This window comes from Phyllostomus discolor, chromosome 9, assembly GCF_004126475.2.
Source record: "Phyllostomus discolor isolate MPI-MPIP mPhyDis1 chromosome 9, mPhyDis1.pri.v3, whole genome shotgun sequence".
NCBI lineage: Eukaryota > Metazoa > Chordata > Mammalia > Chiroptera > Phyllostomidae > Phyllostomus > Phyllostomus discolor.
In genome coordinates, this window is record NC_040911.2 from 38,114,842 (window position 1) to 38,132,230 (window position 17,389).

General features: G+C 35.9%; 1 protein-coding gene and 1 long non-coding RNA gene across 4 annotated transcripts in view; both read right to left on the reverse strand.

Annotated features, from left to right (window-relative positions):
* The window catches only part of RBBP8 (RB binding protein 8, endonuclease), an 83,925-nt gene extending 66,895 nt beyond the window's left edge, over positions 1–17,030 (reverse strand). Inside the window, exons 1-2 of one of the 3 annotated variants that reach the window (XM_036009214.1) lie at positions 16,609–17,030; positions 13,152–13,356 (exon numbers count right to left, since the gene is read on the reverse strand). In XM_036009214.1, the coding sequence (XP_035865107.1) occupies positions 13,152–13,260 (109 nt within the window). In that variant the 5' untranslated portion in view covers positions 13,261–13,356; positions 16,609–17,030. Of the gene's footprint in view, positions 1–13,151; positions 13,361–15,875; positions 16,202–16,608 lie in introns of those variants that run through there. The other 2 variants (XM_036009213.1, XM_028524332.2) reach the window with 2 other exon arrangements.
* Positions 7,904–8,790, reverse strand: LOC118496698. The gene is made up of 2 exons (XR_004899255.1): positions 8,253–8,790; positions 7,904–8,058 (listed from the first exon to the last, which is right to left on the reverse strand). It is a non-coding gene; the product is annotated as an uncharacterized LOC118496698 (long non-coding RNA).
* Positions 17,031–17,389: the final 359 nt, after the last annotated feature.

Consider the following 17,389-nt stretch of genomic DNA (forward strand, 5'->3'; position numbering starts at 1 on the left):
CCCTCCTGGGGTCAAGCACACAGAAGTTTGGGCTAAGAAAAGCACCTGCTCTGGCCCACAAAGGAAATTAATATAAACCCAGGGGAAGGAAGGGACGGGCTCCAGCTCTCTTGCCCACCTTGGGAACGTACTGGCTGGTGCATTTGAGGGACCTTCTGGCCCTTGCTGCCATATGGCCAATGGCGGCATTGGTCCCACACATGGGCTCCAAGGAAGGAGCCTGAAGCTGGACAGCAACTGGGAACAAGCTAAGCTAACAGTATTATTGCGCAGCAGCTACCTGTGGTTCCCAAAGGACAGTATTTTAAATGAGAAGAATCTCTGGATGCTGCCTTTGGTTTTGGTCTGGCTAAAGGTGGCTGGGTTTTCCTCTCGGTTTCCAGAGTGCATGAGCTTTTGAGACAAGAGTCTGCCAGTCTCCCAGATTGTGTAGCAGTTGAATGAAGACTTCTTTCCTTTCTCACCAACCTCTGGAATTTGTCTATTGGTAATATTGGGCAGCCAGCCCCCTGCTTTGGTTCTGTAACAGTGGATATTTTATTTACCTTTTAAAAATAATGCTTAGAAAGTTTAAAAATTCTGCATCTACCCAAGTATTTATTTTATTTGGGGCAGTTAGTCCCCAATAAATAGTTGTTGGTTGACTGATATCTAAAAAAATAAGAAAAGTATTATTTTTGTCTTATGGATTCTAAGAAGTTATACATTTAGAAAAGTTTTTCATATAATGTATATAGAAACATTAATAAATTTGTCATGTCTAATAATAAGATTTTTCATTGTCTGTTTAATTTAGGACAATTTCTGAACAACATAATTTAAGACAAATAAGAGTTTTAAAAATAAACCTATATATTTTCCTACCATCTCCCCTTTTAAAGTGCTGACTAGGGATGAAGCTCAAGTCACATAGATACTGATAGGAAGTCACCCCTTCTTATTGCCCCCAGTGATAATGATTTAATGCCAGGAAATCCAAATATTACGGAAAAAAGAGAGAGAGCGAGAGAGACAGCCCTGGAGAATTTTTTTTGCATGACATTTTTGCCCTATATCTCAAATCTCATCTCTATGAAATATCCAACTGCTGTGATACATTTTACCCTAATTTCTATGGCCTATAATTTGACTAAATAAAATGATATAAATAAAATAGTGAGAAAAACTTATGAGTAAACCTACAAATGTTCATAGCAACTTTATTCATAATAGTCAGACACCAGAAATATCCCAAATAATCCTTGAATGTGTGAGTTTAAAACAAACAAACAAACCAAAAAACTGTGGTGCATCCTTGTACTATTCAACAATAAAAAGGAATGAAGTATTGATATATGCAACTACTTGGATGGATCACAAAGAAATTATGCTGAGTTAAAAAAAAAACCCATCTCAAAGGTTACATCCTATGTTATTCCACTTATATGATACTCCTGAAATGACAAAATGATAGAGATAGAGAACAGATTATGGGGTGGCAGAAGTTGGAGGTGTGGTAAGAAGGTGGCTGGGGACTTAAAAGGGTGGCCTGAGGGATCCTTGGTAGCAGTCATAGGAATCTACACTTGTGATTAAATTGCATCAAACTAAATACACATAGGTAAGTCCATGTAAAACTGGAATCTGAGTAAGGTTAGCAGATGTATCAATGTCAATTCATTGGTTTTGATACTGTACTATAGTTATACAAGATGCTAACACTGGAGAAACTGGGAAAAGGGTATAAGATATCTCTTATATCTTACACAATATTTATATCTCATAATACTGTAAGAAACAATACATGTAAGAAACAATTACAGAATTACATGTAAATCTATAAAAACCTAAAAAATTATGAAAAATAATTGCCCTAAGAGAGTTGGCAAACTGTTAAAATATAAAACATTATAAAGGGAAAACAACTTTAAGAATGTTAAAAATAAAAACTGGTGTGGTCTTTTGATATTTTTTATTTAAAAAAAATTTTTTTTCCACCTATCTGTGAAGTTTCTCACTTGAGAAGCTTCCTTCTTTTCCAGGTAATTATGGAAAACTCTTGAAACCTTCAAAGTAGTTAGTGTAACAACAAATCATTCTTGAATTAAGAAAAGGACTTGTGACCCTACTAGGACAAAGACTACAGTCAGCAGTTTTATACTCTCTTCTTCCCTTCTCGAATTATGTGCAAATGTACTTTTTGATAGATTTTCTTGTTTTAAAATTTTGGCTGACTACTAAAACTCTGGTGTGCCTTTAGAAGTGAAAAGTACACTCAAAGATAAAATCGGTTCTTGCCATGAACCACTTAAAAAAAAGAAACAATAAGATAGAAAATCCATATAAACTTCAAAAGAAAATTCTTGGGAAATATGGAAAGACTACTCTTTTATCTCATAAGCATTCAACACCTGTAAAGCATCTGTTCTGTCATGCAGATCAGCCCTGAAACAGGTGTGTGTGTGTGTGTGTGTTTAAATTTTAGCATCTGCTATTCATCAAGTCAATTAGGCATCTACAATTAGAACCCCTATAAAATGTGCTTTAATCCTGCTCCACACCCAACGGAAGGAATGAGGCTATACAACAATGCAGCTCCTGTATGAACAGGTAGTCTGTTCAACAAAGTATTTGGGATTGTAACACTGGCAACCTGAGACACCTATTGAGGAAAGAGAGCTCAAAAGGCCAAGCACTGTAATACAATTAACCCTACACCTACTGGTATGTGAATTTAGGAGGAAATGAAAATTGAGGGCCCATAATAACACAGGAAACAAATTTAAGAAATCAGAAATGAGGAAAGAATTTTAAATAAAAATCATTGCTGTTTTTACTTACTATAGTTCTCTATCCAAAATAGACCATAAATAATGTATGTATTGTCATTTATTTTAAACAAGTTATTTATGGTTTTGGATCATAAATTATAAACCTAATAACACCTTTCTTGACAAATAATGGCTTTACATATATAGCCCTGTTATCCAAAAGTCTTCTTGGAATTTTTGAGGAAAACACCTGAGAAAATAGAAGGAACAATACAAACCTGAATCAAGAAATATTTGTCCTGTCATATTAGAACTTCCTTACTTTCCCATTTCTTCAAATGGGTTCTAATTCTGTTCTCCCAAATCTGCCTGGTTTTCTATGTAACTGATAACCACATTTACCAGATATAGAAAATATTATTAGATGAGACGTTGATAGCCGAACCTGTCATGGACAACAGACCATTTTTGAAAATGGTAGTACTGTGAAAAATATATATTCTAAATTTCATTTTGTTACCTATACTTTTAAATAATCAACTTAATACTGAAAGAGACTTAGATAGGCAAAAAATTGTGCCCAAATGAACATTTTTACTAAAACTTTTAAAATTTAAAGAATTCTAAAATTTCTATTAAATTCTACAATATTAAAACTGTTGATTTAATTCTTGTTAATTCTGAATTCAAAGCATAAAGATTATGTACTATCAACAACAATTTGTGTTTAACCCTGACATAGCATTTGTCACAAAAGGAATGTAAGACCTTAGAATGAACAGTCATGAAATGATATTATCCTAATGATAAAAGATAAAAACTCTCAGTCACTAATATCTCCAAAATTTTCTTACAAAAATGGTCTGGTTGGCATATTGCTATTCTTCAACAGAAACTGAAAGACTATTATTTCCTAGTTTTAAAAGAAATGCCTGGTTGGCGTATAGCTCAGTGGATTGAGCACGGGCTGCGAACCAAAGCGTCACAGGTTCGATTTCCAGTCAGGGTACATGCCTGGGTTGCAGGCCATGACCTCCAGCAACCGCACACTGATGTTTCTCTCTCTCTCTCTTTGTCCCTCCCTTCCCTCTCTAAAAATAAAAAAATAAATAATAATAATAAAAGACAATTTAAAAAAGAAATGCATGCAGCTTATTATATTATTATGATCAGTATACATATTGTCTCACATGTTTTTGCTATCGGTTTATTATGTTTTGTTCAAATGAGAAAAAAGAAAGCTAGAGATACATACAGCAGGGTATTCAGGTGGATCTAAGTTCCCACAGATAGACTTTCTTGGATACAAAGTAAAAATTGAATATCTCAACTACCACCATTCATAACACTCTCTTTCTCTCTAACTGACCTTAAGGTTTAAAAGTAATGAGTCAATTTTGATTCCTCTATATAATTCAAAACCATCAAAGTCTGAACAAGTCCACGTTTGATGTCTTTAAAATAACCTTTTATACTGGTTTCTCCGAGTGGGTCCCCCATCTTAAAAAAATATTAAGTACCCTTTAAACATGTCTTTGATGTTATCACATAGTTGAAGGATCTAAGTTTATATGGAACTGTGTGAAACACACTGACAAAGAACTCTTAAAAAATCCTGCACCCAGCAAATTTGCTAGCCCCACCCAAAGTGTTTTCAATTAACATAATTTTAAAAAATGCTTATTCAATATCTTTAAAAATCCATAAATGATTTAAAATTGAAGAGTAATATGCTCAATATATTATAATGTACCAGTGTATCTTCTCTCATCAACTCAAACCATATACCCAACACCTGCCATTCATAAAGCACATGGATATTAAACAAATATACCAACAACTGCTGTGTTCCTCCCTTCCTTAAGTTTTCCAGTGAAGATTATCTCACCCAGGAGTGTGGGGACTATTAGAGCTAAAAGTACAATTTTAAAAAAGCATATTCTACATAAATTTTGTGAGTTTCATGTTCTATAATCTAATGAATACAGCATATTGTTCTTATCAAACAGTATATTATTTTTCTTGATGCTTCCTCATCACAAAATAGAGGTCTCCTGAAGAACGTGAAACACCAAGAAACATGAAGAAACCTGCCAAATACATTTTCTCTGTTAAGAGCTTAAAAGTAAAACTGTGTCAGTTTTAAGTAGGTATGTATAAAAATTCTAAAAGAACAATGACGTGCAACATAAAAACAAGCATGATTTAGTAAAATAATTTTTTAGTAAAAAAATGAGTCAAGTATAAAACATATGTGCACTGATAACAATGCAATAAGCTACATGCATATCTTTTAAACCTACGAAAGAACAAGCAAATGTTATTTTGTAGAATGATGACTTAGTTTTTCTTTCTAACTTTCTATACTATTTTCTAAAAATAAAAAATTTAAAGTAAATAGTAATAGTCTTTCAGAGTTTTACAGAGATATAATTTTGATGTTTTCATGTTATGGGACTTTAAAAACTGACATTCAAGAAACATTCTACTGATCTAGCTACAAGCTATTAATTCACTCAGATACCATTTACTGTTTTTTTTTGTATGTACCAGCACTTCTACCTATGGGGATGTAAAGATGAGTAAGATAGGGATTCTGAATAATACAAATTTAATGATCATCTTATAACCAGTTATAAAACAACAGAAAGGAATTATATGAAGGATAAAGAATTTAATTTTATGCTTGAAGATGGCAGAATACTAATTCTCCTCTATCAAATGTTTTAAAAACCTCAAGTTTATCTGGTCCTAGTTAAATTATTTCAAAATACTACATTTGCTTCACTTCCAGGTCACAAAGAATAAGCTTACATATAGTAGGTAGCTCCTATAATATCTGCTTTAACTTGAAGCTATTGGTAAGCCTACATGCTGGGGTCACAGCATTCTAAACAAAAAGAAAATATTGGTGTTCTTCAAAAGAAGTTGGGAGACATTGTCTATTCCTTCCCAGTTTTAAAAAAGTACATGTAGCTTGATGACATTGTTGTTATCAGTGTTTCCAAGACAGACTGTCTTGTAACTAGCTTATTTTTGCTATCATTTCATTATATAATTTTATTGTATAAATATTTTCCTAAAGAAATCTTTTCCTAAATAAATTCCTCCCCAAAACGGTATTTATTAAAAATTCTGTATTTATTCTTACATGTTTAAACTTGAGTCACCTTCAAAGCACTCTCCATTTGATGCAATATACCTATTGAGACATTTTTTTCCATTGCTCGAAACAGCTGTTTAACTCATTGATTTTGATGCCTTTTAGTGCTTCTGATGTTTTGTTTCACCTTTTCCACATCAGGAAAACGTTTCCCTTTGAGGACTTTTTTCACCCAGGGAAACAAAAAAAATAAGGAGGGTGGGACATGGGGGTCATGCCGTTTTTTGGTCAAACTGCTGAACACTTGGTGTGGTATGGGCAGGTGCACTCATAAATTACCATCATGAAATGAGCAAATGCATTGAAGGAGCCTTCAAAAAAACTTCACTGAATCTGAACGTAGCCTCTCACAACAACCCAGCTGGTACACTGATACAGATGGGTTACCAGAACACTCACCAGGTGGCGGAAGCCTGTACTTACTACAAAGGGCCCACCCTCCAGTTTTTTGGGGGTCCCTCTGGTAATGCCCACAAAACCTACTGTGTCTTCACTATTGTCTCCTTAGCAACTGCTATCATTCCCAGCATATAATTCAATAACTACTCACTGAATGAATGACTAGTACTAAAACTCAAAAATCTTCTTCAATGTTTCACACTAGATTTTCTGAAAGAAAACAGTATAATCAAGTGAAGAGAAGAATTAATGTAAAATACTTATATTTGTCTCTGGACATATGACCAAAAGAATATCACTTTAAAATTAGATCTAATGACAAATCTAAAACTATACTGAAAAACTCAATAGATTTATTAATCAAATACAACATGCCTTTTAGACACATTTTAAACAAAGCAACTAAAAAGACATTTTAGATGAGCAGGGAAATTTGAACACTATCATCTAGTAGATATTACATGATACTAGAAAATTTGTTTTGTTAGTGTAATAATGCCATTTTTCTTTTTGTTAAAAAAGAGTACTGGACTATACTTAAGTATTTTTAGATGAAATTATGTTAGAGACTTCAAAATAACTGAGTGGAAGAGGCACAGAAGTACATGGAATATATGTAAAAAACGATTGGCGATGTACTGACAACTGTTGAAGCTAAGTGATGGGTATGTAGTTCATTATACTATTTTCTTTAGTTTTGTAAATGTGTAATATTTCCTAAAATAAAAAAATTTTAAACTTTAAATTAGAAAAGAACATAGGTGAACACATACAAAAAAATATTTAAAGTAGTTACCTATATGTGTGGGTAGAGAAGAGGAATAAATTTTCATTGCTTACTTTGCATTTTGACATTTTTAGGGAAAAAAAGCTTAAGCTTGATACAACACAATGGAATACTACTTGGCCATATAAAAGAAAGAAATCTTACCCTCTGAAACAGCATAGATGGACCTGGACAGCATTATGCTAAGTGAAATAAGCCAGTCAGAGAAAAATAAGTACCATACAATTTCACCCATGTGGAACCTAATGAACAAATAAAATAGAAACAAACTCATAGATACAGAACAGACTGACAGTAGTCAGAGGTTAGGGGGATTTTGGGACTGGGTGAAAAAGGTGAAGGGGTTAAGCAAAAACAATAACAACAACAAACTCATAGATACAGACAATAGTATGGTGATTAGGAAGTGGGTAGGAGGAGGCAGTAGAGGGTATGAGGGCGATAAATGGTGATGGAGGGAAACTTGACTTCGGGTGGTGAACATACAGTAAACAGATTATGTATTATAGAACTGTACACCTGAAACCTATGTAATTTTATTAACCAATGTCACCCCAAAGAATTCAATAAAAAAGAAAAATAAATGTAAAAATTAAAAAAAAAGACAAAACAATAGTAACTTCACCAATATCTGAATTAAAGCTACTGGACTCTAATTTCATCAGCAATCCTATATGTTAAAAGAGGTTTTTAATAGAAACATGGATCAGAAAAATCTATCAAAGAATGAGCACAATAGAGCAGTAAAGAATGTGGATGATGTAGTAAAAGTAGTTAAACTCCAACCTTTCGTTTAAAAAAGATGAGTTTCTAATGTCTACCTCAGCTAGGGCTTCATAAACCACAATTAAGAAATGAAAACTTTCAGCAAAGTTGCAGGATACAAAGTCAACACGTAAAAATCAGTGGTGTTCCTATAGACTCACAATGAACAACCTGAAAATAAAATTAAGAAAACACTTCTGCCCTGTCTGGCATAGCTCAGCGGATTGAGTGTGGATTGCGAACCAGGCATCGCAGGTTCGATTCCCAGTCAGGGTACATGCCTAGGTTGCAGGCCACGGCCCCCAGCAACCGCACACTGATGTTTCTCTCTCCCTCTCCCCCCTCTCTAAAAATAAATAAATAAAATCTTTAAAAAAAAAAAGAAAACACTTCTATTTATAATAGCATCCAAAAGAATGAAATACTTAGGAATAACCTTTAATCAAAGAGATGAAAGAATTATACAATTAAAAACTGCAAATGTTGCTGAGACAAATTGAAACCATAAATAAATGGAAAGATATCTCGTTTACAGACTGGAACACTTACTATTAAGATGTCAATACTACTCAGAGCAATCTATGGATTCAATGCTATCCCTATCGAAATCCCAATAATGTTTCCTTGCAGAAACAGAAAAATCTATCCTAAAAATCATATATAATGTCCTTTGAGAAGGACACTGAATGACCAAAACAGTCTTCAAAAAGAAGAACAAAGTTCAAGGTCACATACTTTCTGATTTCAAAACTTAATAAAAAGCTATAGTAATCAAAACTGCGGTGCTGGCATACAGACAGACATATGGATCAATGGAACAGAATAGAGCCCAGAAATAAACTCCTATATACATGATCAAATGGTTTTTGACAAGGGTGCCAGAACCATTCAATAGGGAAAGAAGTCTTTGTTTTTAATTTCAACTTTATTTTTGTAATTGACTGTATTGCAGATGTCCCCACTATCCTTGCCCACCTCCACCTAGCCCCTTACCCCCTTTCCCTCTGCCTATCATCACATTGTTGTTTATGTCTATGTGTTACATATATATGTATTTTTGGCTAATTCCTTTACCTTCTTTCACCCAGTTCCCTCTTCTCCCTCCTCTCTGACAGCTGTCGGTCTGTTCCTTGTGTTCATGCCTGTTTCTAGTTTGCTCATCAGTTTATTTTGTTCATTAGACTCCACATATAAGTGAAATCATATGGTATTCGTCTTTCCCTCACTGGCTTAATTTCACTTTGCATAATAATCTCCAGGTCCATTCCTACTGTTGCAAAAGGTAAGATTTAAATTGTGGTCTTTTCAACAAGTGGTGTTGGGAATACTGGGAATCCAAATGCTAAAGAATGGAATTGAACTCTGACTTTACACCACATAAAAGTTTTAACTCAAAATGGATCAAGGACCTAAATATAACAGCTAAAGCTATAAAACTCTTAGAAGAAAACAGAAGGCAATATCTCACTGACATTAGATTTGGAAACGATTTCTTGGATATAATACCAAAGATATAGGCAAACAACAACAAAAAGAGGTAAATTGGACTACATCAAAATTAAAATCACCTGTGCATCAAAAGACACAATTAACACAGTAAAAAAGCAATTCAGAGAATGGGAGAAAATTGAGGCAGACACTGGCCACGTGTTATGAATGAGACGAGACAAATTCACATGGACTATCGAGTCCTGTGGAGGAAAAGGGACAGCATAGCCACTCTCTTAAGAGAGCACACCAACCCTTGCCTAGACAGGTTTTTATTGGCTTAATTTGCATAGGAAGATAGGGCATATATGGAAAGCTCATCAATCATTGTCAGGCAGTAATAATCAAATAGATAACATTCAAAGAACTCTGAGGGCCTATTTTGAGTCAGGGTCAAATAGTTAAAGGGCCCTAAAACTTTGGGGAAACAAACTCATTTCATGCTTGTACTCTTATCATTTAAATTGAGGGTATTAGCAAAGCAGGTTTCACCGGATTTTATGCATTCTTTCTTAGGCCTGATGGCCCCAGGGAACCCACACTTTCCAGCACAGGGCTGCACCTACCTCCTGCGTTGTTTCAGGCTTAAGTCAGGCAGGGGAAGTAAGGCAGCTAAGAGATTAGGCGACTTTTTGCAGACAGAATGTGGACTCAAGCTATGTGAAATCTGAGTGGCAAAGGTACATCACCCCCTTTCTCCAAGGCCCCCCCAAATCCTTCCCTAAGGGCCCCCTCGTGACTGTGCCTATCTTAGGCCATCCTTCCCTTGAGGAATCTTACCCATCACTGGCTAACTGGTCATGCACTGGGGGTCAGGTAGGGTGAAATAAAGTGGGCAGAGGCAGTGCTCCTGCCAGGGAGATAAGTTTTGTCTCCTTAGTGGCTTAGGGTTTCAAGGTTGCTCACTCAGCCTTAGCCATGGGAGGTTACAGTTTCTGAAACTAGGCAGGGCAGTTCCCAACAGAAAATATTTCCAAATCATCTATCTAGTAATCATCTATCTGGATATCTAGTAATATCCAGAACATACAAAGAACTCCTATAACTCAAAAACAAGAACAACAAAAAACCCAATCTGATTAAAAAATCGGCAAAGGTCTTGAACAGACATTTCTCCAAAGATATACAAATGGCTAATAAGTACAGGAAAAGATGCTTAATTCACTAATCATGAAGGAAATGCAAATCAAAACCACAGTGAGATACCACCTCACATCCATTAGGCAGGCTACTGCCATCAAGGAAGGAAGGGAGGAAGGGAAGGGAAGGAAGGGAGGAAGGGAAGGGAAGGAAGGGAGGAAGGGAAGGAGGGAGGGAGGGAGAAAAAGGAGAAAGGAAATGGGAGGGGAGGAGCAAAACAAAGAAAACCAGAAAATAACAAATGATGGAAAGAATGTACAGAAAATAAAACCCTTGTGCATTGTTACTGGGAATGTAAACTAGTATAGCCATTACAGAAAACAGTATGGAAGTTCCTCAAAAAGTAAAAAATACGATTCAGCAATTCCACTTCTGGGTATGTACCCAAAATAACGGGAAGCAAAGTGTTGAAGAGGTATTTGTATATCCACATTCATAGCGACATTATTTACAATAATAACCAAAAGATAAAAGCAACCCAAAAATCTATCAGTGGATGAATGGAAAAGCAAAATACTATATATACGTACATATTTTATACCACTAAACTGTAGACTTAAAAATGGTTAAGATGTTATGTATATTTTATGACAATTTTTTTTAAACTGAGTACCCTCACTCCACCCCACCAAAAGTTGGAAAGTAAAAATTTTCTAAGATTTCCTTATCATTTAAATTTTCTCATGTTATTATTTTGGTCATTCTCTTTGTTTCCTCCAAGAAATCAGGAGCTTTAAAAAAACCCCACAAATGGGATAATAAGTAATCAGTATCTGAAACATCTGTTACAACTTCTTTGTAGTAACCCATTGTTTCTAACTGGGGTGGTCCACAGCAGGAGTTGATAGCACATAATGTTACCACTTCAGATGATAGCAATAGCTAATACATACTGTCACTATGTGCCAGAAAACTCTTCCGAATGCTTTATATATATTAAGCTATTTAATGTAATATAAGGTAGCTATTACTAGTATCTCTATTTTATAGATGAGGAATCTGAGGCACCATAAAGTTAAACAACTTGCACAAGATCATCATCTCTATTCAAGTGGTAGATACAGCTTTCCAATACTGGTAGTCTAGATCAAAAATTGACGGATTTAACCACGCCATCGCATGGCCTCTTTCTCAGCACAGCACTACTCCCATCCACTTGCAATCAATAAAAGTAGCCACTCCAGATGAAAATTTTAGACTTAATCCTAAAGACAAAGCATGATCACAAGGCATAATGACAACTCTGCCTTCAGCATAGTACATAGTGGTTAATTAGACTTAATTCCATTAGAAAGCCTGGTCTACCACTAAACCACCTTCCCAACCCCAACATAACCCATCTGGTTCCTCCTTTATATTCCCAGATAAAATGGTATACTATAAAATTCCTTTAAACTAGGGCTGTATATGATTTATTTTTATTTACAAGGTCTGGCACATAGTAAGTGGCCCCCCAAATATTTATTGAACAAGTATCTCCCAGTACACCTGAGCTTGTAAGAATACATGTTGGGTTCGTATTTCAGAATCCATTAATTAATGAGTCCATTACTGTGAGGTTTTGCCAAAAATTAAATGTACCACAAGATAAATGTACCATAGGGAAGTTCCAACCTAGACCCACATTCTACACTTGAGATTCAGGTGGATCATGTTTTAATGGCATTCTGGTATAATGTTAAAACTATAAAGTACCATAGAATTACACCTATGGTTTCAAGAAACAAATATAATATGAAGTATTTCTCACACATGGGAAAAACATATTAAAGTCACAAAATTAGATAGGTATATTAAAGCTTAATATCAAACCTTGAGTTTAGCTTTAATAGAAAATTCCTTTATTTGGAATATACTTTAACACAATCACAAATAATATTTATATACTCATTTTGACTGTAACTGCTCAATCATCTGCTCCCACATTGTACTTCATATAAACCTTCTAAGTTCTTATTTCATTACACTATAATGATCTGTTTATATGACTCTATCTCAACTCAACTGCATTTGAAGACAAAGTGTCATTTACTTCAATATCTCAGTACTGGTAGCAAATAGATTCCCAAAGGTTTGTCAAATGACATAGGTAGTATTTTTATGTTTATAAATAAATGTGTGAATAATTTTAGAGGAGAAAATTAAGTTTAGAGGTTATGTAACTGGGCTGAGATCACAGAGCAAGTAAATAAATGAAATCAGAATTCAAATCCAGGTCTTTAGTCAAAAATTGTTATGCCCTTTCCATCATACCACATATCACCACAAATTGTGCAAGAACTACATAATGCAGTAGTTGTCTGTAATTAAAAAGGAACAACTTAACCACAAAAATTTTAACAGTAAAGGTACCTTAAAAATGAGAACTTTGGCTCTGGCCAGGTAGCTCAGTTGGTTAGAGCATCGTCCCAATATGCAAAGGTTGCAGGTTTGACCCTGGGCCCATACAAGAATCAACCAATGCATGACAAATAAGTACAACAACAAACTGATGTCTTTGTCTCTCTCCCCCTCCCTTCTTCCCTCTCTTTCTAAAACCAATCAATCAATAAAATAAAATTCAGAAAATATAAATGAAATCTTTAAGCTGTCAGCCAAAACTAGGTATTATTACATTCTCAACATAATACTGCTGTAAGTATTGATGGCAAGTTTTTACCTTGTACTTCTTTATCATGATACTCTTTAAGTTTTGTCCAAAGATCCTTAAAATCATTAGATATATCTGCAGAACTAGGGCTTCCACAACTGCTTCCAGAGACGTTCATCTTGCTTTAATACACTTGACACTTGTATTTGCCTAATGTTTTCTGACTTTTCCTGTTACATTATATAGGTATGAAGTTGTCTTTGGACAGCTGAAAATACCTGAAACGACAGAATGCAAAACAAATGAATCCTTCATTTACCTTTATGTAATTTGGGCCCAGCCAGCTGTTCAAGTTTTCCTTATTTACCTACAATCAATAACTTTGAGAATTTGGTGAGGTAGAAGGGAATGGAAAGTGAAGAAAGATGATTATGGTGAGAAAAGCCCTGATTTCAGTAATCTGGACCTCAGTTAAGCTAAATTGTCGTGTAAATTTTCTCTTACTCCTTGTAGAAGGAAGTAATTACACCTCAAGTATGTTAAATTGAAAGCCCCCTGATATACAGAGGTTTGTAATCATTCATGATCAGTATTGTTACACCATTCTAAAAGGATTTATTGCTTTTTAAACTTTGAATAAGGACAGAATGCAACAGTACATTGAACCAATAACTGAAAAAACATTCTGAAATATTCTTGACTTAACAAGCATTCATGTTTATACACACATATACACACATACAAAAACATGTTATAAAGAGCAAGGAAGATGAGTGACGTTTTAACCGAATATCTGAATAACTGGCTTTCTCATGTAATCAGTGAGCTAAATATGGACACAGCAAAGAATCTATGAACACAGAAACAACTAATAACAAGGCAACTAGGGTAAAGCTATTTTGTGCCTCTCTCGGAGCACAGGTAAGTAAGTTTATTATTTCTCTAGCCATTGAAGGAAGCAATATGCTATTATTAAGAAGTGGATTAATAAATTTTTAATGGGTTCTTAAACTTGAGATCATTAACTAGCTACCACTGAAAAAGTAAAATGATTAACAAGTCTACTAAACCTCACACCTGACTCCTTAGTCATTCATTGCCTTACTAGAGCTAACAAGTACCCAAACTGATTTAAATGTCTCTTGCTAACCATTTCTTTATGTCTATAAGCAGTAACATTTCTACAGTTAGGAAGATTATGTGTGAATCCACTGGACAAACTATAAAGTACTACAAAAATAAACATACTTTTACTAAGTTTTCAAAAATTGTGATTATACTTTTCTGAGACAGTGAAAACTAAACATGGACTGGATTTTAGATATTAGGGTATTTTTAATTTTCTTGAGTATAATAATGATATGGTCATATTTTTTTAAAGTCCTTCATCTGCTAAAAACAGATATATGCTAAGGTGTTTACAGGTGTTCAGAGATTTGCTCTAAAATATTCCAGCTAAAACAAAAAGGTGGGGAGATGAAACAAGAAGGGCTGAACTTTGACAATTATTGAAGCTGGGCAATGAATGGGCAAGTATATGAGAGGGTTCATAATTGTAGTGTCTCTCTTGTGTATGTTTATTATTTCCATAATGAAGTTTTCAAAAAGTGGAACTGGGTGCACTGCATTAGTATAGTTTTATTTTCCAAGAGACTTGTATTCTATTCCTTAACCCTAAAAGATAAACCAATGGGTCTATACTACTGTCAGTAAAAGCAACCATTTATTAAGTGTTCACTGTATACCAAAGACTGTGATATCTTATATTCATTTTTTTATCCTAATTATCCAAAACAACTCCGCAAAAAACAGCTACCATTATTGATTTCATTTTAGAGCTGGAGAAATGGGCTTAGGAGATTAAGTGACTGGCCCAAGATGACTTTGCTAGGACAAGGTTTTGTCACAGCTGGAACTTATGTTGTGATGCCAATAACAGCAAAATACTGCTAAGTAACCAAAACTAGGTAAGTTACTTATTCCTATTAAGTAAATGTAAAAACAAATTTTACTTTAATAAACTTAAAAATGTATAGTATTAAACCAAGTGTAAAAAAGTGTACTTTAAGAAATATACCTATCTATATCTTTAGAGGTAGATATATTTCTTTAAAAAAGCTCCCCCCCATAAAAAACAATTTATCAATATTAAACTTGCAAATTCTGGCTCCCAAAACCATCTCCTACCTATCCTGCATGCCCAGCACTTTTTGTTGGCAAGTCTTCCGGCAATGAACCGTTATTCACTGCACGATGGTACACTCTAAGATCTCAGAAATGTACATCTTGCCTCTCAAGTCGCTTTCTGGGCTCTGGTCTACAGAACATAACACATTTCTGTGCATCCTGTAACAGTGTAAACCACCCCATTGAAGGTGCTAAGTAAAATATTTCTTTCGTATCACACCACATGTATTCTTATACAAGGAAAGAGCCACGCCTCGTATCACACAAGAGTCCTGAACTGAGTAAGAGTTTTGAGCAGTTCTCTTACTAGCAACGCAGACGTTCAAAGGCTCCCTTCTCCAGTACCCTCAGCCATCAGCCTCCGCTTCCACAAGCTAGCCAGACAGGTAGAGCGAGGGGCAACACCGCGCAGGGCGGTGTCTGCGCAGGGTGGTATCTGCGCATGCGCGGGGGCGGTCCGGTCGCGGGAAAGCTGGTCGAAAGCTAGCGCGGGAGACCAAGAAACAGCACGGAGCCCGAACCTGTCTTCCCTCCCCTCCAGCCGGCTTCGGCCGGCCGCCGCCTACTTACTAATGCTCAGCCCCGCAGTCTTACAGCCAGTCTCACCCTGGGGGCCAAAAGCGTTCGGTCAGCGCGCCGCTCCAGACCGGAAGTGGGCTCTGAGACCCAGCGCTGCAGTTTACGGGAAAGAGATTCTTCTTACTCACGGCTTCCAAGATTGCTTTCAGATTATCGAAACTCCGGGCAGGGACGCAGGCAAGCACAGGCGCTGTGAAGAGGAGGCGGCTGGCTTTTTTTCTCCTTCGTTCACTTGTTTGCCAAAGGTCCAGCGGGAAAGCCAGCCCCTCAGGGCAGGCCGCGTTTTCCGGCCGCGGGGGAGGGCCCCAGGGCGGCCAGCCGAGATAGGAGGTGGCCGCGCCCGCCCCTGCTGGAACCCGTGCGACGTCACGCGAGTGTTCCTGGGAGTTTACGCCCCTCCTCCGGCCTCGTACTGAGGAGGCAACCCTTAGGAGTCTCGCGGACTAGGGTCTACGGGGTGTCCAATCGTGAATGCGCTGACTGAGTGCACTGACTGGGGAAGGAGAGCGCCACCTCTGCGTTGTTGGGAGCAGCCGCTCCAAGAACTGGCGATTGCCACGGCGTGTTGGGGGTTTCCTGGAGAAAGCTCAAGCCATTCCCTTTGGGAAGTTTCAATTACTTGAAAATTACAGATGCGTCTGATTTAAACACGTTTCAGGGAAAGAATATATGAGTGGCTTGTACCAAATGGAAAGTTGAAAGTAACTAATGAGGGAATAGACACGGATTTATCTAACGTAATTCTCTACCTTGTAGATGTTACCTGCGGTTCAGTGATGTGACCTGACAGGACTGGGTGGTGAGGCCAGATAGCAAAACGATGTGTATCTTGCTGAGGTTAAATGGAAAGTTTCTGGAGAAACTGAAATGAGAAGGAATCACAAGTGACCAGCATTGTTTGTTAGAACAATATATTAGGTAATATATATATTTTTTAAATCAACATTTCCTGTGTCTCATAACATTGAAACTGTTCATGTATTTTCCTATTTACCGTGATTGCTAAAAGAAGCGTTTCAGCATTGGGAATTCTACAAATGAAGCTGAAGAAAGTAAACAGAATAGACTAGAACCACAATATCTGTTAAACCTGGTCAGTACTTTTCTGTAATACTACTAAGGCCTGAGAGAAAGACAGGACAATATTATAAACTTTAAAAAGTATTTAGAAAATCATAAATACAAAATGTAAAAGTAATTTTTCTAGTCATTATCGATCTTGAGTGAAGATCATAATTTATTGAGATTGAATGTTAACAGTACTTTCTGTGCTATTTTAACAATGCTATAGGAATGTTGGTATCTTTAAAGAGGGCTGTTGAACCTTCATTACCCTGTTATGGCAACCATAATTCACTTCCAAATTTTATAAGTCTTAATTCATCACACTTAGAGAAAAATGGGTGAAAAATTGACCATGCCATTTTTAATATAACATCGGAGGCATAACTACTTGTGTAAATTTTTATAATGGAAATGGAGAGTTTTGTTTTAAATGGGAAGAACCTGTAATCAGTTTGTCTTTTAATGGCGCATTGAAA